We start from the raw sequence: 22,979 nt of genomic DNA on the forward strand, positions 1-22,979 counted from the left end.
AAAACACTCAAAAGCTTTTCAAACTAACAAGTATTGTCTATAATGTAGTAAATAGTTTAGAAATATGGTAATTAAATAATCTAAAAAAACCCACTCTTACTCTGCTGTACATTTATAAACATATTTACAAAAATCTTTCTGCTTTGTTTTTAAAGGATGAGGTTTGCAGTTTATTAATGATCAGAATCTTTTGCTTGCCTGTTTCTTTGGTGTATTTGCCAATTTTACTATTATTAAAGATTCAATAAAATGACCACCAATGTATATTAAGGGAATGAAATTAGGATATGCAATACATTTCTATTATGTACTCATCTTTCCACATTCTAATTCAAAAGATTATGGAAAAAAACAAATCACTTTGTGTTTTCTAACTACTTGTGCATTATACACATTTAAGAGAGTGACAACAGAATAGATCCACAACATTCAAAACTAGTTGGCTTGAATGATGAATAAACCCTGTACTTTACTAACTTAATTACGTGCTACAGTTTAAGTATATAAATAGTCCCACTGAGGTCAACAGGACTACTCAAGCACATGCTTATCTGTAAGACCGTAAGTGCTTTGCTGAATCGGAGCCTTAAGGCCTCATCCAAAGCCCAGTGGAAGTCTTTCCATTGACAGCAGCGGGATTTGGATCAGGTCCTTTGACAATTTACCCTTCCTAAAGGGGATTAGACTTCTGCATCTTTTATTTATTTATTTTTTTTTTAAAGAAAGGTTTTGCACTGGCCTAAAATGTAAAAGTGTTTCCTTTAAATGTCAGTTACTAAAAATACCAAACCTCACTCAATAAATAATGGAATGACACACTTCTTCATTAAATAGCAGTTTTGTTACCAGCAAGGTCTTTCATAATTTTCTGAAGTCACAGCAGCAAGACAGAACAAATAATTTATCTTAATATGGATTCTGACTAAGATACAGTCTAAATTATTTCAGAAAAGATTCCTGTAAAAATGCACCTTCACTGATGGGGAAGAAAATGGTTTAAAATCAAGCAAGTTACTTAGGAAAGCAGATGAACAACATTAAATACTTTAAACAAAGAATGTTAAGGTTCTGTATCAACGTAACTAAACTGAAGAATCAGAGTTAAGAGCTGCCATCCCATTCCTAATGTGCCTCAGTATGCCTAGGTACTGCAGAACAGAAAGCAGAAGAGATCAGCTGTTAAGGTGTTTTGAGTATTCATTAAAAGGTACTACTGAACAGCACTCTCTCTCTCCACACTATAATGCCACCAATGTGCTTCATGACCTAGAGCAGGGGTTGGCAGCGTTCGGCACGCGGCTCGCCAGGGTAAACACCCTGGCGGGCCGGGCCAGTTTTATTTACCTGCTGACGCGGCAGGTTCGGCCGATCGCGGCCCCCACTGGCCGCGGTTCGCCATCCCAGGCCAATGGGGGCGGCGAGAAGCCGCGGCCAGCACATCGCTTGCCCGCGCCGCTTCTCGCCTTCCCCATTGGCCCGGGACGGCAAACCGCGGCCAGTGGGGGCCGCGATCGGCCGAACCTGCCGCGTCAGCAGGTAAATAAAACTGGCCCGGCCCGCCAGGGTGCTTACCCTGGCGAGCCGCGTGCCGAACGTTGCCAACCCCTGACCTAAAGGAAGCACTATATATAGAGGAGAGTTGTCTTTCCCAGTTATTCTCTGGCCTCTTTGCTGAGGCTGCCAATAAGGGTCTACATTAGCAACAACTGTGGTGACTGATGTGTGGTGTGGACAGCTGACAAACTTGCTTCCTACAGGCTGCTGTTATATTAACTTTTGGTCACTGATGAAGCAGGTTTGATTTGAACTGGTGAGTCAGAGATGAAAGGCTCCACATCCTGCTACCCCTTCTCTGAGCCACTGAGTCTCTAAAATCACCCATTGTTCGGAAACCTGTGCAAGGCTAGGCACAATAGGGTGAGATAATCCTTGCTGCCTTGGTTCCTGTGCATCCATCATTAGCAATAAGATTTGTGCTTGAGGAAACTACAATCCCTGGCTTCAAGGAATTAGGGCTGAACCAGCAGAGTTAATCTAAATTTACTTGCTTTCCTTGCTTTCACCTTTTTTAAAAAAAAAAAATTATGTAACATTTTGAAAGGGACAGTGTGAAAAAACGAAGAGTCAACATGGTTTCCCCAATCTCCCAGCTTCCATTGAGATCACTAGTATGAGAGAACTGCTGATATTATAAAGTCTCTTTTGGAGCCACTACAATGGCAAAGCAGGAGTAGAAAACATCAACAAGAACTTTATACTGACTCCATAATCCCTTGAAAATGAAAACAGTAAAATGGTTGCACATTTTGGCCCATTTCTGTTTGGTGCTGAGGCCTTCTATTTCCATTGACAACTAGGAACAGGCTCTTTATTAATGCTTATGATGAAAACAAAAAAGGAAAATTTAACTACTGAAATCACTTGCCGGTTTCAGGTTAAGAACCACCCACTTAGTGTTTGCAAAATTTAAGCTTCTAATGCTAAGGGGACTATTTTCTTGTCAGTGCACAAGGAACACCCAAATTAATGGGGGTTATGTGCACTTATCAATGGAGACTACATCCTAGTCAACTTCAAGCAAATCAAAAACATTTGAATGCAACAAAAAAATTTTTTAACCCCTTTAAAATAAAATGACTTAGCTGAATAATAGCAATTTAAAGAGAGATCTGGCCTAACAAGCTGTATGAGAAATTTCATCTCAAAGGGAAATAAAACAGCCAAGTTATACATTCAACAAATTCAGGGATTGTAACAGCAACTGACACATCATTATAGCATTTCTGCATCAATGCTACAATAAAGCAGCAGTTCCTATTTTCACAAATAATGCATTGAGGCGAAGTAAGAAACGGTGCGAAAGTCACACAATCATGGACAAAATACATTAGAAAGATTATTGCACAGGAGGCACTGTATGAGAAACAGAATACATTGGCTTCAAAATCTAAACTTGTTTCCCCTTAACTTAATGTAAAAAATAGAGACTGTATGACTCTGTGCAGTGTACTGTCACTGTTAAAAATATAGTTACAAACAATAGCCCACTTACAGAGAATATCAGGAAAGCAGAGATCCTGGATTTATGGACATCCAAACTACAGGAATTAGGAAAAGAACAGTATAAAAAGAGCCAACTTATACATTTTAAAATTGAACAGGGTGACTGCATTTTTAAAAAGTTTCCACATGGCATTTGTACAGTATGTCCCAAGAAACCATGGTTACTATTCTCAAAATGATACACATGGGCAGAGGTTTACACCTACACAAAGTCCCATCAATCAAAGAGACTGTGTGGACATAAAGGTCTGCCCACATGGGTCCCTTTGCAGGACTGGTGCCTTAGTCTCCAAACCTCATTTTGTTTAACAATCGCTCAGATGGCTTACAATACTATGCATGCCAATCAGAACCAATCACTTCCTTTGAATATACTATGTTCCATTTCCATTGCAAATCTGCACGCCTCATTTAAAAAAAAACAACAACAAATTTTTAAAATGTAATATTGTATAGAAAGCTTGGACCTTGTAAACTTGGACCAAGAAACCAAAAAATTAAGACCTTCTAGCATGTGGTATAAAAAACCCAAGGAAGTGTATACCTGCCTTCTGACTTATAGAAAAATCAGAATTTGCATAGGATATACTTTGTGCAAGGCAACAAGCCTCTTTAAGTATCTGGAATATTACTAAGCTTGCTCAGAGTTCTTTTCTTCATGGATATCAGATATCATCAAACTTGTGTTTTAAATAGTCTTTGATGACCTTGGCAATGGGTAGTTCATCAAGCAGTTTTAGGTTTTGAAGGCCTATACACTGGCGGATTTTAATTCGGCATAGATCTTGCAAGTTTCTGGGCTGTCCTGAAATGAAAGACAAAAGGAACATATTTAAGTAAGAATCACATTTAAAATGTGCTTCAAAAGTTTATTTATATTATTTTATGTCCAGCTCTGAAGATGAACAAGCAGTCAACTTAGAGGGTATGGTTTAAGCAATTCAAGGATCATATGGCCAAGTTTAATAATCGCACTTTCCCCCTCCAACCAAGAGAAAAGGCCTTTAGTTTCTAACACATTCAGAATGTAGGTTATATATGTATTTCCCTGTAGAGTGAGTTGAGACCAGGGCTGACCACAGTTCATGGAGGTAATGATCTGCCAGTGCCACGACCACGTCAGCAAAAACGTTAATGGCTAGATTTTTCTGAAGAACTGAGTTCCCATTTAGGCTGATTATCTTTAAAGGGAACTGCTGGACTCTGAGCAGTTTGGAAAGTCAGCCCCCAAAACACTTAACTTAGCCAGTAGTATCTCAAAATAAATGCTATGGAATACTTTCACCCTTGAAGTTTATGTATGTCACCAGTTATAATACACAAAATGTTTTAACTTCAAATATTTCCTACATTGAAAAAAGCAGACCCCTAAAACAATTAAGCATCATAAAAGCAGCAGATGACTGTGTGAGTGGAAACATCTTACAATTTGTTTTCAATGACCTTGAATAGACGGGGTACCGGGGACACATGTAAATGCTTATACTGCTATCTCAAAATAATCTGTAATCAGTAGACCTTACTGCAATCGTTTATCATCTTCCTAATAGTTAGTGGTGAAAGGTGGCATTTGCCCTCTCAAAGAAAGAAAAAAGGCACGGATTGCACCAAGTAGACAATTTCTATTGTTTTTCCCAAAATCATTAAAACAAACATGTAAACAGTTTACTCAACAGAAATCAAGCTGAACAATTTAAATGAAATATTTTCCAGTTTCTTCAAGATTTCCTAGATAGCGAACATGTAAATAAGAATCTTGTCTCAAAACAGGCAATGCTTTCAATAAAATGGTTCTTGAAACCTCTGCAATTGCAGGTTATAAGGTAAATGGTACAATGTTCTCGGCGCATCTATGTACATTAGGCAACAAGGCTACAAAATAAAGGTGATAGGATCCTCTTATCCTCTAGACTTGAGTTAGTCACTTTATTGAAGGCATATTCATCTCGAGTTTGGAGTTACTCCATTCCAAATGAAAGTCTGAGGCCTTGTCTACACTACAGAGTTTTGTTGACGTAAGTTAAGCTGACAATCAAAAACCGGTATAATTACACTGCTTGTGCATGTTCACACTAGAACTCCTTCTGCCGGCAGAGCACATCCACAATTAGTGCTCTAGCATCGACGGGGAGAGCAGTGCACTGTAGGTAGCTATCCCACTGTGCTACTCGCTACCTTCTGCAGCTAGGAGTTGTGGGAAGACAGAGTGGATCGCAGTGCATCATGGGTGCAGGCTCAACATCCCATGATGCAGTTCTTTCCATCCCAGCATTCACAGCATTTTTCAATAGCCTGTTTATTGTGCGCCCAACATCTCTGTCTGAAAGGATAGATCCCTCACTGCTCTCTACTGCTGTGGTCACTGTTATGAACACATCGCAGATGGTCCTGCAGTACATCAGGAGCTCCCAATCTGAACAGGAATCAGAGTTGCCTGACCTACTGTGTGCCAGGGAAAGAAACACCAGATTACTTTTGGCATTCACAGAGCAGCCGAAGATGGTGGACTGTCGCTTTTGGGCTCGGGAAACAAGAACTGAGTGGTGGGATCACATCATTATGCAGGTCTGAGATGACGAGCAGTGGCTGCAGAACTTTCAGATGTGGAAAGCCACCTTCCTGGAACTGTGTGCAGAGTTTGCCCCAGCACTGCGGCATAAGGACACCAAAATGAAAGATGCCCACTCGGTGGAGAAGCGCACGGCAATCGCAGTGTGAAAGCTGGCAACTCCAGACTGCTACTAGTTATGAATCAGTTTAGAGTCAGGAAGTCGACCTTTTGGAACTGCGTTAACGCAAGTGTGCGAGGCCATTAATCACACCCTGCTACGAAGGACGGTGACTCTTGGCAATATGCGTGAAATAGTGGATGGCTTTGCAGCAATAGTGGATTCCCTAGCTGCAAAGGGACAACAGATGGCATACATAATCCAATTTTGGCCCCAATTTTGTGACAGAGTACATTAATAGAAAGGGGTACTTCTCTATGGTATTGCACGCACTTGTAAATCACTGTGGGCGTTTTACTGACCAGGAACACTGGCCTGTACAGAAAGCTCCAAGCAGGGACTTTCTTTCCAGACCAGAAGATTCCAGTGGGGGATACTAAAATGCCCATCGTGATCCTAGGAGATCCAGTGTACCCTTACAGCCGTGGCTCATGAAGCCTTACACAGAAAACCTGGACAGCAGCAAGGAATACTTCAACAATAGGCTGAGCAGGTGCAGAATGACCATGGAATGTGCCTTTGGCAGATTAAAAGTGCACTGGCGATGCCTTTATGGAAGGTTAGACCTAAATGAGGAAAACATTTTGCATGCTCCATTATTTGTGAGGCTAAGGGTGAAAAGTTTCCCCTGGGGTGGAGCGCAGAGGCAGATTGCCTGGTTGCTGAATTTGAACAGCCAGATACCAGGGCTATTAAAGGGGCACAACAGGGGGCTATTTGAATCATGGAGGCTTTAAGGCAACATTTTGATAAAGCCCCAGCAATACAGCACTCTGCCATGCTTTATTAACTTGCCGCCTTGCATGAAAATTTTGATGTTTCTTGACTGGGATTTGTATTCGGCCAATTATCAAACTGACACTGTATTACTACCAGCAGCAACCACTATGTGAAGGAGACAAATAAAGAAGGTTATCTTTCCGAGAGTTTGTTTTTATTAAATACCAATTAACAACACACACAAAAAGCTTGGTGGGAGGAGAGATAAGAGTGCAAGGCAGTGTAGGTTCTCCTAGTCATGTGTAAGTCCAGCTATCATTTTGGAAGCTGTCTGTCGGAATGGAGGGAACGAGGTACCGAGATGTTCTGGGAAGTTACAAGGAACGTGTGGGAAGAGTTTGGGAAGGGCATGGAAAGCAGTTCTGTATCGGCTGCAGAGGGGGATGAGCACACATGTGTTCTGCAGGGAGCGTGATTAGGGACTTCAACATCTCTGTTTGCTCCTCCATCACTTTTATCATCCGCTCTTGGCCCCTTACAACGTGCTCCTCACTCTCCTTTCTGTCCTGCCTTTCTATTTTTTTCCTTCAGGGTCTCTCCACTCCCTGAGCTCTGTTTATTCAGCCTCTGGGATTGCAGTATCTCCCGGAACATGCGCTCCTTGCTCTGCCTTGGTTGCTTTCTTATCTGGCAGAGGCACTCTGCAGGTGCATAGGGGGTTCCCCTGAAGGCCACATCTGCAGAAGCACAAGAAACAATACACAGAATCATTATTGTTAGTTCGCACACAGTATTGAATCATAGTAACAATACCTCTTGACATATGAATCACTTTCGTACTACCCTTTAGAGAGCACACATCCCAGTGAACACTCTAAACACTCTAGACTTTGGGCTGGGTGGGGTTTGGCATTCAAGATAGGGCAAAGGGTCTAGGTGGTTATTTATGGGGATTAGTGCAGGTGACTAGGGACAATATTCAATGACCCATTCCTGCAGAAAAAGGTGGCAGAAGCCAGTATCTCACTCCTGAGGATAAGCAGGAATGCAAGGGTGCATCTCCTGCATGCGTGCGGCTTCAGACCCGGTCCCTGTGCCGCTTGCCTATGCCGCTTTGGTCCCAGCATAAGTGATTGCCAAGTGACGTGGGAAAGTTTCCTACAATAGGTGAAGGAACAAAGCAGCTCTGCCAAGGAACCTTTGGCACAGGATTGGTGAGTACCTCCAGGAAAATTTCCTAGAGATCTCTCTGGAGGATTCCCGTGAAATCTTGGTGTGCATTTACACACTAAAAGAAGAACAGGAGTACTTGTGGCACCTTAGAGACTAACAAATTTATTAGAGCATAAGCTTTCGTGGACTACAGCCCACTTCTTCGGATGCATATAGACACTGTTCCGCTGCACTGCTTAGCTGCACAAGGGAATGTGGAGCACACTCAAACACAGCTAGTCTTGTACATATCTATCGCTTCATCCACTTCTAGAGCATACAGAGCAAAGGACAGCTCTACCTCATATAACCAAGCAGCATCAACTCAAAAAGATCACTTACCAGGGCTCTTCTCTCACGTATCATGTATGCCAGGGACGGACTGCTGGGGCTGGCTAGAGGTCCAGAGTGGAAAAGAGGTCCCGACTCGCCACGCCACCGGACGAACCTGCTGTGTGCTCCCCATTGTCCTCCAACTTGACCTCCTTGTCCATGACTTCGTCCTTGGGGTTAGGTCCACTATCCACTGCCTCCAGCCCTGCCAAAGTATTCACGGGGCTCTGGGAGGTGGCGTTCGGGGTCACCGCCACGGATGACGTCCAGCTCCTTACAGAAGTGGCAGGTCTTCAGCGCAGCCTCCTCTCCCTATAGTGCCAGCAGATCCAACAACTTGGGTGTTCTCCAAGCGGGGGAGAGTTGCTGCGAGGAGCCGCCACAGTCAGCTGGGAAGCTGCGATGCGAGTTCTCCATGCCGAGAAAACTGGAAGTGGAATTTCAAAAATTCCCGGGCCTTTTAAAAAGGGAGGGGTGGAAACTTGTTTACCTGGGTACAGGGCAGCAAAGTTCAAACTGCTGCCCAGAGCGGTCAGGATGGGCATTGTGGGACACCGCCTGGAGGCCATTTACAGCGACATAACCAAGCGCGGTATCTACACCGACACTTTGTCAGTATAACTTAGCCGCAAAAAACTATGCTTCTCATCAAGGTGGTTTTATTTTGTGGGCAAAGTAGGAGAGTTTTGTCCGCAGAAGGAGCATTGTAGTGTGTACACCTCCACTGTTTTGTCGATGAAACCTGACTTTTGTTGACAAAATTGTGTAGCATAGACAAGGGTACGCAATTGACGCAAGTTCACTTGCATTCTACAGTCTTGTTAAACGTGATAGTCGACTTCTGTCTACATGGTTTACCTTCTATTATTAGAAGACCCAACCCCCGTATAACGGGATATGTTATTTCTATTTTTTCTGGTTTACTCGGTGCATACTTCAGCACTTCCTATGTAGAGAGTTTCACCCTTTTTCACACAACAGGATGGAGAGTCACATTTACAATTGAATTTTGTCTTTGTAAGAACAAAAATCAGCAGGAGAAGTAAAGTCCGGCAGGTGTAGTACTGGAAACTATTTTAAGCTCAATTTGAAAGTTACTAGATTTGAAGTAAGCTCCAAAAGTCTTTTTCTTTCATGCCAGCAATAATATTTCTAGGACACTCAACATCATGGTAGTTAAATGCTAATTTTTAAAAAAATATATTTCAGTCATGATGTTGTGGTTCTCATTATAGATCACTGATGACTTAGCTACATAATAGAAAATTTCTATTTGATAATATAATATATATGAGTGAAGTTATACAGTTCACATACTTAAGCTTCAGGGTGTGGGGAAAAAATGGTTTTTGACCTGAGACCAAGCATGGGAAGTTTCATACTCCCAAAGAAAAGCTTCTGATAAATTTATCAAGGAATGAAACAAAACGAAATGAAATGGAAGCATCTTTTAAACTTTAACTAGAAAAAACAGTGTTTGCTGCTAGCGAACACTAGGATATTCCATGTGTGTATTAGTGCACACAAGAATACAGCTATGAGCCAATGATTTCTGGTTTCAGAATTACATTAACATCCTGTGATCTGTTTGAGTAAAACAGAACAGACAATGTAAAATAGCCAGAAGAAATTGGCCAGCAGTTAAAATTTAGGGAGTTACTAGAGACCCGATTATCAAAAGTTTGACATTTCCCCCTGATAAGCCCTAAGAATATTTCCTGTGAACGTGTTAACAAAGGACATTTCCAATGTTAAGCACCAGTTGCTATATCTAGTGGCTTTTAGTGTCTTAGGTCATGCCTTGCAAATTCCAGGGTTATTAATGCATTTGTGATTTATTAGAAACGGTGTCTAGAGCACTTACTCATTCTTGGTTGCATCTGAATGAAAAAGAAAAAAAATTTAAGGATTATAGACCAACATCAGTGAACCTTAGCTTGGCAAATGTAAAATGTTATTAGTAACTTGGCAAAGCAAGACAGGTTAAGTGATGAATAAAGTTCTGACTAAAAATGATTAGGAGAGAACAAGCAGGGAGAATTTGCTGCATCATGACTTTGGAAGGATATTTAGGCTAATAAGATTTTTAAAGAAGTAGAACAGGAAAGAATAAACAAAGAGTAGAAGGACTTTCAAACCAACAACCTGACTCATGGACCGCAATGAGATACAAACTAGTTCTATAGACAGTAAATACCACTTAAAGACATTCCTTGCCCGTTCCCAAACTGGCATCTATTTTGTTGCAAATTTTATTTTGGAGTTGTTCTTTTATTGTTATATTTGTGTTATTACAGTTATGATCAAGCCAGTGAACACTCATTGCTCTTGTGGGGCTCAAGGTTTGGTAAAACATCCACATGAGTAAATCAGCTATTTTACAGATGGCTGTTTTGTGTCTTATAATAAAGACCACAAAAATTAGAAGTGGGTAGAACTACTAATCTGTTCTTATAGCTGACATTTCATCTTGTCTCTCCTCTCCAAAAGCAATCCATCAATGTCAGATGATGCTTCAGAGGAAAGTAGAAATTCCCGTAATCCGTTTATTTGTGCAATACTCCACTCATCCTAGACAAATTTCTTCCTATCGCATCACTAATTATTTTATGGTCTAAACTATGGAGTAATGATGGCTCTGTGATTTATCCCACTTAGTGGGACAGATTTTTGTTCTCATAAAATGTGTAACATTTTTCGTTAAGTTAGATGCCTCAATTGCTTGCAAAGCAAGTTCCAGAGGTTTATTATGTTAATTAAAATTATTTATTTAGAAAAACATTGTTGATCTTTAGAGTGGTCTCTTCTTGTACTAAGACAATTGCTTGAATTTTGAATACAACACATTCCTCCCATTTTACCCTCAATTTCCAGTCACTCCCCAACCTTCTTTTAAAAATAAATAAATGAATAAAAAATTCTACAATTTTAGTTGACGATATTGTTACATCTCAAGCATGAGTGAGCTGCTTCCAAAATAACCAACTAGGGACTTAGAGGGTTGGCTCCTGAAGTTGGGAGTGCAGAGTGTAGTTCAATACATTCTACAGTACTTTGACATCAGACACTTTTTTACATAATATAAACTGAGGCGCCCCAGTTTTAAAGAAAAACTTATAAATATTTCTCTAGCATCTCTATGCACTAGTTGTCAGAGTTGGAAGGGACAAGGTTAACAGTGAACTTTAAAGGTCTTTGAAAATACAGAGCAGAGGTTCCCAACTTTCATCTTTAAAATGCTGCAGTAGTCTATTTTCAAAACATTCCTGCCCATGATAAACCAGCCAACTTTCTTCTCCTCAAAATATATGGGAAAGGGCTGTAGAAATGGAAACACTGAGGGCTCTAGAAAAAGGATATTTGCAAAGCTAATAATAACATAGTCCTCTCTCATAGTCAGTGATGTTCTTACTCAGCTAACAGGACCTGCCTGTCTTCCTTCCAGAATATGTGCACTGTCCTTGGAATGCACAATCTCTGTCCACCTAGTGCCAAGTCAATGTAGCCACAAATCAATCAGGTGGCAAGAAAGCAATGGTCTGCACTATATTGGCACACTGGAAATTTTAAATCTCCCTCCCCGTTGTTTCTGAAGGAGTGTATAAGCAGAAGTTGTCTCTTATCTATCCAGTCTCTGCCTAAATTTTGATGTAATCATCAGTACCACAATCCAGTATTTGGGACAGTTTGTTCCCAGTGATCCAAGGCACCGAGATCAGAATGTAAACACATACCTTTGTAATCAGCAAAGATGCAAAAGGAGATACAATACAGAATATTTTAACAACAACGTGACAATGGGGGGCTGTTTAATAACTATTATTTCTCTATGTGGATCAGTCACTATCATGGGGAGTGGTATATCGTAAATGGGGGAAAATTTCACCTGAAGTGTCTGCCTGGTTAGCACAGTCTACTTACTTAGCCTATCCACCGTGTCTACATGTGGAAATGATGGGATAGCTCATTCTTCAATAGCTCCCCATGTGGACATTATTCCAAAATAAAAAAATCACTTTTATTCTGGAATGGAATGTCCATGGGGGAACAATTCTGGAAGAGCTATTGCTAGTCAATTTCCCCATGTGGACAAGGTCCTGGGAAAAAGAGAGGAGGCCCTTTCTAATAGTCACCTGATGGCTTAGACTTAATAAACCTTAAGACAATGCTAGAGTGAGAAGCTTTAATAGTTTTAGTCCACTCTCTTTATGGAGTGCCAAAACTAGCTTGAAAAAAGGAAACAGACAGAGACCCAAAGACACATGAGGATCTAGACTGGCTAGGAGAATATACGTTGGTTCTGTTCCTGTAATATAAACTTTCCTCTTATCTAACTTAACTAAAAGGTAAGTGAAAAATTAGATGTGACTCAATATGTACGTAGGCTGCTTATTGCTATAAAATCCGTTTTTGCTATTGCTTTGTTCCAACTATTAAATAACAATATTTTGTTTCAAGATGGCTGTGAGTCACTATCACTGGTCACAAGTTCCTGAAACCTGCAGAATGTTAACATGGAATAGTGTACCCAGGTCCCGATTCTAAGAGTGGAAGAATCATGAGATTTCACCCTGAGATAGGAAAGGGCAAAAGGCTGAACACTTGAGGTGGATGAACTCAGAGACCAGAAAGAGGGAAAAGGTGCAGGGAACCCATAACAGTGACTGACATTTTGGTATATAGAATACATTTTTATGTTTGTTTGGGAGTGGGTGGCTAAAGTAAAATGGGGACCACTGATAGTGGATTATCTATTTTTGTTTCCCAACCGATTTGTTTAGCACAAAGGAACAATCTATTATTAAATTTTCACAACTGCGAGAGAACAATCAGATACCATAGTTAAAAAATGCCCAACGTCCTTTTTTAAATGAATTGTCCAGTGACTAGCTCATATTCTAAGAGCATATCATCTTTTAATTCAAGAATAGCTTAAGGAATTGAGCCTACCCTGAGGCACGTGCCCTCTTGCTTAGAAAACAAACCTGCCATGCTAATACACACATTGCAGGAGCCCATGGTGTGCTTTGTCATGCAGTTCAGACTATGGGGCAGGAACCTTTTAGATCGTGCCCACAGCATCCACACAAGGGAATTACAGTGCAGCACTGTGGTGCACGCTGCTAGTGTAAGACATGCCCTAAGAAACATATTGACATGTTGCAGAAGAGGGGGCAGGAATGTGTAAAAAGGATCTAGTCACCTAACAAACAGCTCCCACTGAAGTGAATGGGAATCTTGCACTTCATTTCAGAGGCTTGATCCTGCTCTCACAGTTTAAGAAATGCAATATCTAGAATTCCAAATCTAAGTAGTAATAGTCAAATGACTAGGGAAGTCAAGTGACATAACAGGATTTGGTTTTGTACCATTGTTAATGTCACTATGAAGATTTCGCTGGTCTAAAACAAATCAAATCCGTATGCCTAGTATGAATATAAAACATAACAATCATATACTCTGAGACTATTTCCCCTGCCCCTCGTATGGAACAGTTGCATAGTTTGTGGCTACCAGTACAATAGTGCACTATGAAACTGAACAGATTCCGCTCCCCCCCAGTAACTCGTGCCATAGGACAAGGCTAGCATTTTACCCCTATTTAACTTTATGCAATACAAGCTAGTTTAAAAGCTCCAGTTTAATTTAAAATCAGTGATGACCATACCTCTGCTATGAGACATCTACAATAAGCATATTTTCAAACTGCACTAAAAGCCAAAATTCCAAGTAAGTTGGGGGTTTTAGATTAGTCATGCAGATGTTCATCAAAGTTCAGTATTTCTGGCATAGCAAACATGTAGCGAAGAAGGGTACCTTTGGCTTGAAAATTTGCATATGGAAGTAAAAATAATCAGTCAACTCTCTGAAATGAAGTACAGAGGTATGTAGTAATATTTTTAAGATTAACAACATTGGGATTTTAATAGTCTGAACTACACACATCAGAATTTACTTCTTGTTTGTAATATAATCAGTAATTTGACTGCTATGTAGTCTTTATTAAATCATATGTAGTGCCGGTGTTTTCACCAAAAATAGCTCCAGTATCATACTGCTTACATATGTTCCCTTTCATATTTCTTATTTAGGAGATGATATAATGATGAAAAGTGTTCTGAAAGTACTTTTATAAAACAGTGCTATTGGACCATCTTACAGTTTGAATACCTGACCTTTTACTAAAAAAAGAACAGTACTTGTGGCACCTTAGAGACTAACAAATTTATTAGAGCATAAGCTTTCGTGGACTACAGCCCACTTCTGTGCTGCATCCGAAGAAGTGGGCTGTAGTCCACGAAAGCTTATGCTCTAATAAATTTGTTAGTCTCTAAGGTGCCACAAGTACTCCTGTTCTTTTTGCGGATACAGACTAACACGGCTGCTACTCTGAAACCTGACCTTTTACTGTATGCTACTCTGTGTTCCATGGACTAAGTTACCTTTACTTTAAAACACAGAAATAGGTATATCAAGATCTTTGTTTGCACAAAGGGATCTTCAAACTGCTGTGCTGAGATAGCAAAGACTCAGAAGAATTAAATGAACAAAAATCCCAGTTACTGGCTAAAAGCTGACTTGCTGGATATATTTTCAAAGCATTGTGCCAGTTTTAGCCAGCCAACTCTGATTATGACGACAGTCACTCGCTAAAACTGCAGAGAGCTTTGAAAATTTACTCCCTTTGTTTTTCTCAACTGAAAGAAGGTGGGTTGTGTCCATTCTTTGAAAAGGTGATTTGATCTATCTTCAATATGCTACATAAAAGAACCAAACATTGTTTGAAGAACATTGGCCTTTGAACAGTTGTTACTAGTGAGAAGAGGAAAGTATCATTGAACTTGTGTAAGATTTTATTTATTTATTTAACAGGGCCAATGATAAAATCACTGATTCATATAGCCTTAACACCCAGGCTCTCAAAGCAGAGCCCATTTATCAGTGAGAGATTACCACTAGCACCTACTGGGGCAATAGATTTTCACAATTTCAGTAAGTTTCATGCATGTTACCATGCACATATAAATGAAGATTAACGTTGAGCTTAGCGAACTTCTTCCAATGGATTCCTAGCAGGTGATTTCAAGGAATTACTGCATTTGTTTTGAGTGTTGATACTGAGTAATTAAGGTTGTAACAGAATTTTACACTGTGAAATTACTACATTCAGAGGAGTTTAAACTATACAATCACAAAACAGTCAAAGTTTAAAATTTGCCTAAATTATAGCGGAAAAAAAAAGTAGTTTTACTTAAACTGTCTCTCGACGGAGTTTCTCTAGTTTCTTTGTACGGGTCTCTATTTATCTTTAAAATTTCATCCACGCCTACAATGCTGTAAACATTTTCTAAAGCATACAATTTGAAATCCTTTGTTGAAGCTAATGACTTGTCCTTTTGAAAATATAAAACAATTGATCTTAATACAACTGAATTAGTATTTCACCTAAACCATTGATCTGATGGCAATCCAGGATTAACTAGGCAGGTATTATCTATTTTCCAGATTGGGAAACCAAGGGTACATCTTCACTTACCGGAGGGTCCGGCGGCAGGCAATCGATGTTCTGGGATCGATTTATCGCGTCTGGTTAAGACGCGACAAATCGATCCCGGAAGTGCTCGCCATTGACGCCGGTACTCCAGCTCGGCGAGAGGAGTACGCGACATCAACGGGGGAGCCTCCCTGCTGCGTCTGGACCCGCGGTAAGTTCGGACTAAGGTACTTCGAATTCAACTACGTTATTAACGTAGCTGAATTTGCGTACCTTAGTCCGAAGTGGGGGGTTAGTGGGGACCAGGCCCAAGGCAAAACTTTCAACTTCATGCTTAGACTAATCTGACCTCTCAATATGTAAAGGAATCCCGAGAGAAAGTGAAGTTAAATGTCTGACCCCCACCTCTCACTGGAAAGCACAGGAGAGACATTTCCTCAGGGAAATGTAGAAAAATAAATCAGATCTTTCTTGTAGATCTAATTCTAAGACTGGAGATGTATTTACAGACTTGGTCTCTTGTCTGTTCTCCATTATAGGGAGCTATAGGCTCTCTGTAGTAAGACTATTGGTACCAGTGTTTTGACACCAGTTTAGGGGGGAAAAGTTCAATGCAACAAGCCCACAAGAGCCAGCAAAGCAGGGTGGATAAAAACCAACAATTTAAAGAAAAAAATCGGATTTCTTGGATAAGTTTTTTCCTCAAAAAGCATTTCATCTAAAGATACATTATAGCTTAAAGATATCTCATCATGGAAGAGGGATTATAAATTCTAATTCTATAGTATGAGACAATATATTCATATAATATTTAAGAAAAGTTTTGTAAATGAGTTCCAATGGTTCATGGATTAGGGACCCAATCTTATGCGGCTTCACAGGCTTCTGGATAGATTATTTAGGTTACTCTTTCTATCTCCCCATACAGGAGCGGCGCCAGGGTTTTTGCTGCCCTAGGCGGCAGCGTGCTCCTCTGAGCATTCAGGGGGCATGGGGTCTTCAGCGGCGGGGGTCCTTCTGCTCCGCGTCTTCGGGGCACTTCAGCGGTGGGTCCCAGAGCGAGTGAAGGACCTGCCGCCGAATTTCTGCCGAAGATCCAGAGCGGAAGGACCCCCCGCCGCTGAACTTCCGCCGAGGGCGGCAAAATGCCACCCCCCAAAATCTGTCTCAGAAGTAGGAAGTCAAAAGATGTTTAAAAAAGGCCCTTTGACTCAAGAGATGTGTATCCTGAGCTCAAAACAAAGGAAGACGTGGTCCTGGATAGGTCCAACCTCCATTCTGCCCACTTCCAAAGCTAAAGCAAAAAACAGTTCAAGAGTATGGCCAGCTATGTGTGGTGACACAGCAATACCTGAGTTAACCCAGATGAATTACCCACATTACTCTGGGTGACTTCATTGTCAATCAGCTCAGCTCTCAATTAGGGATTCTGCCATGAAACAGGGCAACCTCTGCTAAATCCAAAGTAACACCTTCCCTGGACTCTCAATAGATGGACACGCTATCAGATTAATTTTTGAGTCGGAGACCACCTTTGGAAGTAAAATGCAATCAGCACAGTCACACTTCTTAGTTTATGTTCAACCAAATGCCCAACTGCAGTGCTAACAAACATCCTATAATGTCTTCCTACCAGGATTAATCACTACAAATGCAAATTTAGGAGCCTCATTCACGACCAATTCAAAGATGGCTGTAACTACCTCTGGAGGTCATTGTCACACTACCCTCCTCCCACAAGAGCAGAATCAGGAGATGGCCAGTGAGACTGAGAGATTTCAAACTCAGTCTCCATCTTGCAACTGATTTAGTCCTGCCTTGTTTCCCGTTGCCTAACACAACAGAGGCTGAGTAACCAGAGATCTTGCAACCAATCCTACTTTCTCTTCCATTTTAAACCTTCGTAATTCTAGTTTATATAGCGGCACAACTCTCGCAGATATCCTAAAGCAGCCACTGATGAAGTGCTGCTGAGATGGGGTAGAAGGATGCGAGAAAAAACACCTGCACCCACCCCAAGCAGACATATCAAGACCATTTATAAATCTCTCAGGTTCTGTTGAAGCCAAGGGGGAAAAAAAAACAACCAACAGGAAGCCCTCTCCAGAATACAATCAGAACTCTACTAGTCTCTTTACATCCATCCCCATTAAGAAGCTCCACTTCCCGTAATTCCCACCCCAGTTTCCACAAGCTTCAACCCCATTTGGCTTATTAGAACTACTTTTTTTTTTTTTTTTAAATAAATACATATATGTATATATATGTGCTTAGCCCTTCAGAACAATGATAACAGTATTGTGTAAAGAAGAGACACTAATTTTAAATGAAATGTTTTAAAGTACTTTGAAAATCTATAGCAGTACATAAGTGTTATTTTTGTACACACAAATGAATGAATGTCCACTGCAGATGGAACAGTATTCTAAGTCTTTGGTTTCTTAACTATTTGTGTGCATGTATTAAAGACAACTGCTACTTCTTATAGCTATAAGGATACTTTTAGAGTTTCTGGGCATCTAAAAGCTTTGGAATTACTTCTAACTTCTTTATTTAGACGTCATTAATGCTAAATTGTTAGAAGCTAGCAATTCCACTGCAGAATCTGCAACCTACAAACAAGTTATTTAAGTTTGCAGCTTTTTTGATGAAGCTTCAGATATTAGGGACACACTTCAAAGGATTAGAATATGCTTCAGTCTTACCGTTATAGTCTACTAAGACTATGGAAAATTAGAAGATTGGATATTATTTTGTCCATAAATAACTCCAACAGTACAACTAAAATGGTGAGAAACGTTTCCAAAGACAGGCAACAAAGGGGGTAGAATTCTATTCTCGACAGAAAAAGTTCAATGAAATTAAAGTCTTTCCTCCCCTTGTTTTTCCTATTATCCAACCTTCACCCATCCAAATACTGTATATATCAAGCTTTCAGATATATATGATCTATAGGTCTTTAGTGAACACAGTAATACAAGTCATACATACAATTAGAAGTCTGATTCTGAATGCTTACGTGTATCTACAATTGCTAAATTTCATCTGATTCAGTGATTAAAAATTCAGTTTCTCTCTAGCGCCTATACTGCATGTGGTCATGAACTTTCATTGTTTGAAAATGCAACATGCAAAAGTAAGAGAAGCTTTAAAAAGCCACACACCAACTGTCCTATACTACTTTGATCCTGGGCACATGAGAAGTAGTCAGGCCCTCTTAATAATAAGAAGCCTGGATTATACCTTGTTACCTTATTAGCAATGCAGTTCTGTACCCTGAACATTTTCAGTGGCAGCATCCTCCTTATGAAGGAAATTTTTAAATAGGTCACTCCATTTCTAACATCTTGCATAATGTAGTCAAAAATCAAAAACTTTTTAAAACTGAGAGGGTAGCTCAGTAAGTCTAGTGTTCCCAGATATCGAACAGGTACAGGCAGAAGAAAATAACTAGGCTCATGTTGCTGTCTAGGGAAGGGGTGTGGGAAGAGAAGGGGGGAAGGAAAAACCAAAAACCAAAAACCACCACACACAGAAAAATTCCTCCTGCTCTGGTCCTAATGCCAGATGAGACAGTGAGCTGCAGAGTTTTTGCAGGATGTCAAACAAGCAAAGGATCCTAAGAAGCCACGGTATGCTTGCACTTAAGGCCAGTTCTAATAAAGCTGGATTTTATAGCCACATACAGATCTTTTGATGAACACTTCCAGACTCTCTCTCTCTAAATATAAATAAATTAAACAAAGTTCATTTAAATATGGTGTCCTTAGTGTTAGCTCCTTTCCTGAGAAGGACAGTAAATGAGCTTCCCCCACTATCACCACCAGGAACGTTCTAATGCATTTAACTAGCATTTAGAAATTAGATGCTAGGATTAAATATTTTCCTGAGGTTAAACCCAAAAAAGGACACTGTGTGCTTTGATTAACTTTTCTTACATACATACTTGTTACTTCTTGTAAGAAATCCAGACAGGGTCGGCTACTTCCAGAAATACTTATTGAAACAGCCAATGGGGTCTGTCCTTCATAGTTCCTTGTGTTAGTGTCTGCTCCGTAATTATATAACATTTGTGCACAAAGCACATCATCTCTAAGAGCAGACAAGTGTAATGGTGTCTGTCCATCTTCTAAGCGGCCCAAGTTTGTATCCGCCCCTCTCTGAAGAAACATTCGGCAGTAAGAGTGATTGCTTTTGATCACAGCGTATCGTAACAGGAAACCATTTTGAATGTCGATGTTGGCATTGTGATCCAGAAGGATTTTCACGCAGCTTGACCTCTCTCGGATAATGGCTAACTGAAGCGGTGTAGTACCTTTATCACTGAGCGGATCAACCTCAGCCTTGAACTCCAGCAGGAGTCTGACAAATGAGTCTCTGCCATAGTGGGCTGCTACATGGAGGGGAGTCCAACCATCATTGCTTTTTGCATTGATAATGTCACTTCTATATTCTGATTCCAACATCAAGCGTGCAATCCTTGCCCGGCCATGCATGGCAGCATAATGCAGAGCGGTGAAGCCTCCAATTAAGTCCTTAACTGTGGGATCAGCTAAAGTTAAAATACAAAACAAAGGAAAAAAGTTAGAGTACAAATAAAATCAAGTGGCAGAATGTTACTCTTCAAGCAAATCTTGAAATAGTTTGACATGCTTCAAACTACTTCTTGCTTTAATAGACTATGTTCCAGATTTTTAAAAGCACGTAGGCATTACTTCACTTAGGAACCAAAATTGCCTAAATCCCTTTTGAAAATGAGATTTAGACTCCTAAATCAGTTAGGTGTTGCAATGTTGAGTGCAGCAACACCTAGATACATTTAAAAATCTGGGCCTAAGTTCTATTTTAAGGAAGAGTCAAATGATTTATTTCGTTTAATAAAGGTAATCAACAAGAAAAAAAAATGAAGTTCTGTTTAAACACATGCATAGTTCTAGCACTTTTAAGCTAATTGCTCAAACTTCTTTGTCCACCCAGTTCCTTTCCAGCTCTGTAATGTCATGCTTCTTTCTCTCTGTTTTATTTTCCCTTGTGCTGCTTCTTGGTCTTAAAAAGAAGCATGTGTAGCAACATCTGCTGTCCCAAATTACAGATGTTTTGTGGTCTGGCAAGATGGTGTTGTTTTTAGGGTGTAATACTGTATTAGGTAAAAAGTTTCTCTGCGGTCTGTAGGATTTCCAAAGCATGTAAGATATATGTTATTTCAGATCATCTTGATAAAAGTCTGTTTTTATAAGATGAGAAGTCTGTTCTTAATTTATAGTTTTACAAAAATTTAAGATTTTACAAGAATGTAAGCATCCCCTTATGGGGAGAAAAAAAAAATCAGGAGATATGGCAGTGCTAAATTTGCAAGTGATTGGACAGTCCCGTTCCTCCCCATCGCACCACCACCAACGGCACATAAATTCAGATAGCGTACATGTGCTCTCATATATTATAAAAATAAAAGAGAGAAAATAAATCAACCAGACCAAGTTACCTAATTCCACTCCTCACTCCTGGACACAGAGACACATCCCTTGCACCCCAAATGATTTTTCACAAGTCTTTCCTCACATGCACTTAACATCTTACTTTTAGCCAGCTAACTGGACTATGGAGCCTGTCCCACTACCATTCTTACCCAGCTGGCAAGACTGCAAAGGGTAATCTCCCTCCGCCTTCACCTATGTGCATCACTTCATAATGTGCTCAACTTCTACCAGACTACAGCTTGGAAACCTGAGTCCATTTCCTAACCCAAGTCTCCTGGCTTATAAAGAGAGGTGCTGTCCACAGGGAAGACCAGCCTTCATTTGACACCATCACATTATGCATTTCTACTGTGCAAAATCCTGACAGCCACATTGCTGCATTCTGACACTTCACTCATTGCATTTTCCCCATCCAAACAGTGTTTGAAGAAGAAGGGGTGCAGACAGGAGTATGATGGAGTGACCTTTCTTCCAGAAGGTCAGAGGACAGAACACAGCTCCCTCTGGAGGCTGTCAACACCTCTTCCAATGTTGGGTGTTGTATGTGTTGCTCGGGATAAACACACGGGTTCCCTCATCCCCTACCACACACCCACCCACACACACGGGCAACTGTGTGTTCCTCATCCTTAGCAGCACGGGGAGTAAGATAACAAGCCCAATCTCAAATTCCAACCTACTGTGAAGGTACAAGTGGAGTTTGCAAAATGATATGGCAGCAAGTTAGGTCAATGTAATGCTGGGTTAAATATACAGAGGAATCCAGTCACAGAATGGAGAAGAAAAAGTTCTGCTTTATATGGGTCTCAAGTGCCCACACCTGGAATCAGTTATGGACATCACCTCACCAGAAATACTGACAATTAAGACAGAATTCAGAGGAGAGCAACAAAAGTGATGAAGGAGCTTGAGAGGTTTTTTTTTTTTTTTTTTTTTAAAATATAAAAACAGGAAAGATTAAGAGAGCCAAATAAGCATAGCATGGCTAAGCAATTAAAAACGGAGCAGTGCGGGGAACAATCCACAAAGGGTATTAAGGAACGGGAAGTATTATTGCCTGAGGTAAGTAAAGGGGGTAACTTGACATAATGAGATGAAATTAAGGACAAGTTTAGATTATGTATCAGGACAAAATTCCTTAGTCAGCTGTATAAGACAGTGGAATAGTCTCTCAACAGAAGCAGCAGAAGCCTGAGTACTTGAGAAGTTTAAAAATGAAACTGGTCAAAGATAACTGCAGTGAGCAGTCCTGTTTTGGCAGGAAGCAACTGGTATCTTTCCCAACCTGCTCTAAAATAGAGTCCACACCACTGCAGAGTCAAAAAAACAAAGATATTAAAAATATCAATGATCAGCTGAAAAAATATTCTTCCCTGGATCAGCTGCTCCTAGACTTCCTAGCTTCAGACTGCTCAGACAATATTCTAGGTCAGTGGTTCTCAAAGCCAGTCCGCCGCTTGTTCAGGAAAGCCCCTGACGGGCCGGGCCAATTTGTTTACCTGCTGCATCCGCAGGTTCGGCCAATCGCAGCTCCCACTGGCCATGGTTCGCCGCTCCAGGCCAATGGGGGCTGCAGGAAGCAGCGCAGGCTGAGGGATATGCTGAACCGCGGCCAGTGGGAGCCATGATTGTCCAAACCTGCAATGCAGCAGGTAAACAAACCGGCCCGGCCCGCCAGGGGCTTTCCCTGAACAAGCAGCGGCCCTAGTTTGAGAACCACTGTTCCAGATCCTCTCTCAAATCATTCCCACTCCATTCTGTTTGATCCATTCTATCCGATCCATTCTATCCATCAAGCCACCTGCTTAAAAACCTAACAGGTTATGGTGTACCTGTTACAGTAATGTAATAAGTCTATTCTATCTCTATTTCTAGACTCACCTAAATTAGCACTAGCAGCGTTTTTGAATTAACACCATTGCCTCTCAAACAAGGCCACCCTTTTGTAAG

The 22,979-nt window shown here is 40.6% G+C and overlaps 1 protein-coding gene across 4 annotated transcripts in view; it reads right to left on the bottom strand.

Annotated features, from left to right (window-relative positions):
• Window positions 1-1,459: 1,459 nt before the first annotated feature.
• The window catches only part of ASB7 (ankyrin repeat and SOCS box containing 7), a 41,289-nt gene continuing 19,769 nt past the window's right edge, over window positions 1,460-22,979 (bottom strand). For 3 of the 4 annotated variants that reach the window (XM_054043090.1, XM_054043089.1, XM_054043088.1), the window contains 2 exons: window positions 19,499-20,104; window positions 1,460-3,868 (listed from right to left, as the gene is read on the bottom strand). In XM_054043090.1, the coding sequence (XP_053899065.1) occupies window positions 3,729-3,868; window positions 19,499-20,104 (746 nt within the window). In that variant the 3' untranslated portion in view covers window positions 1,460-3,728. Of the gene's footprint in view, window positions 3,869-6,771; window positions 7,250-8,066; window positions 9,938-19,498; window positions 20,105-22,979 lie in introns of those variants that run through there. The other variant, XR_008446556.1, reaches the window with a different exon arrangement.

The sequence above is a fragment of the Malaclemys terrapin genome, chromosome 10, assembly GCF_027887155.1.
Source record: "Malaclemys terrapin pileata isolate rMalTer1 chromosome 10, rMalTer1.hap1, whole genome shotgun sequence".
NCBI lineage: Eukaryota > Metazoa > Chordata > Testudines > Emydidae > Malaclemys > Malaclemys terrapin.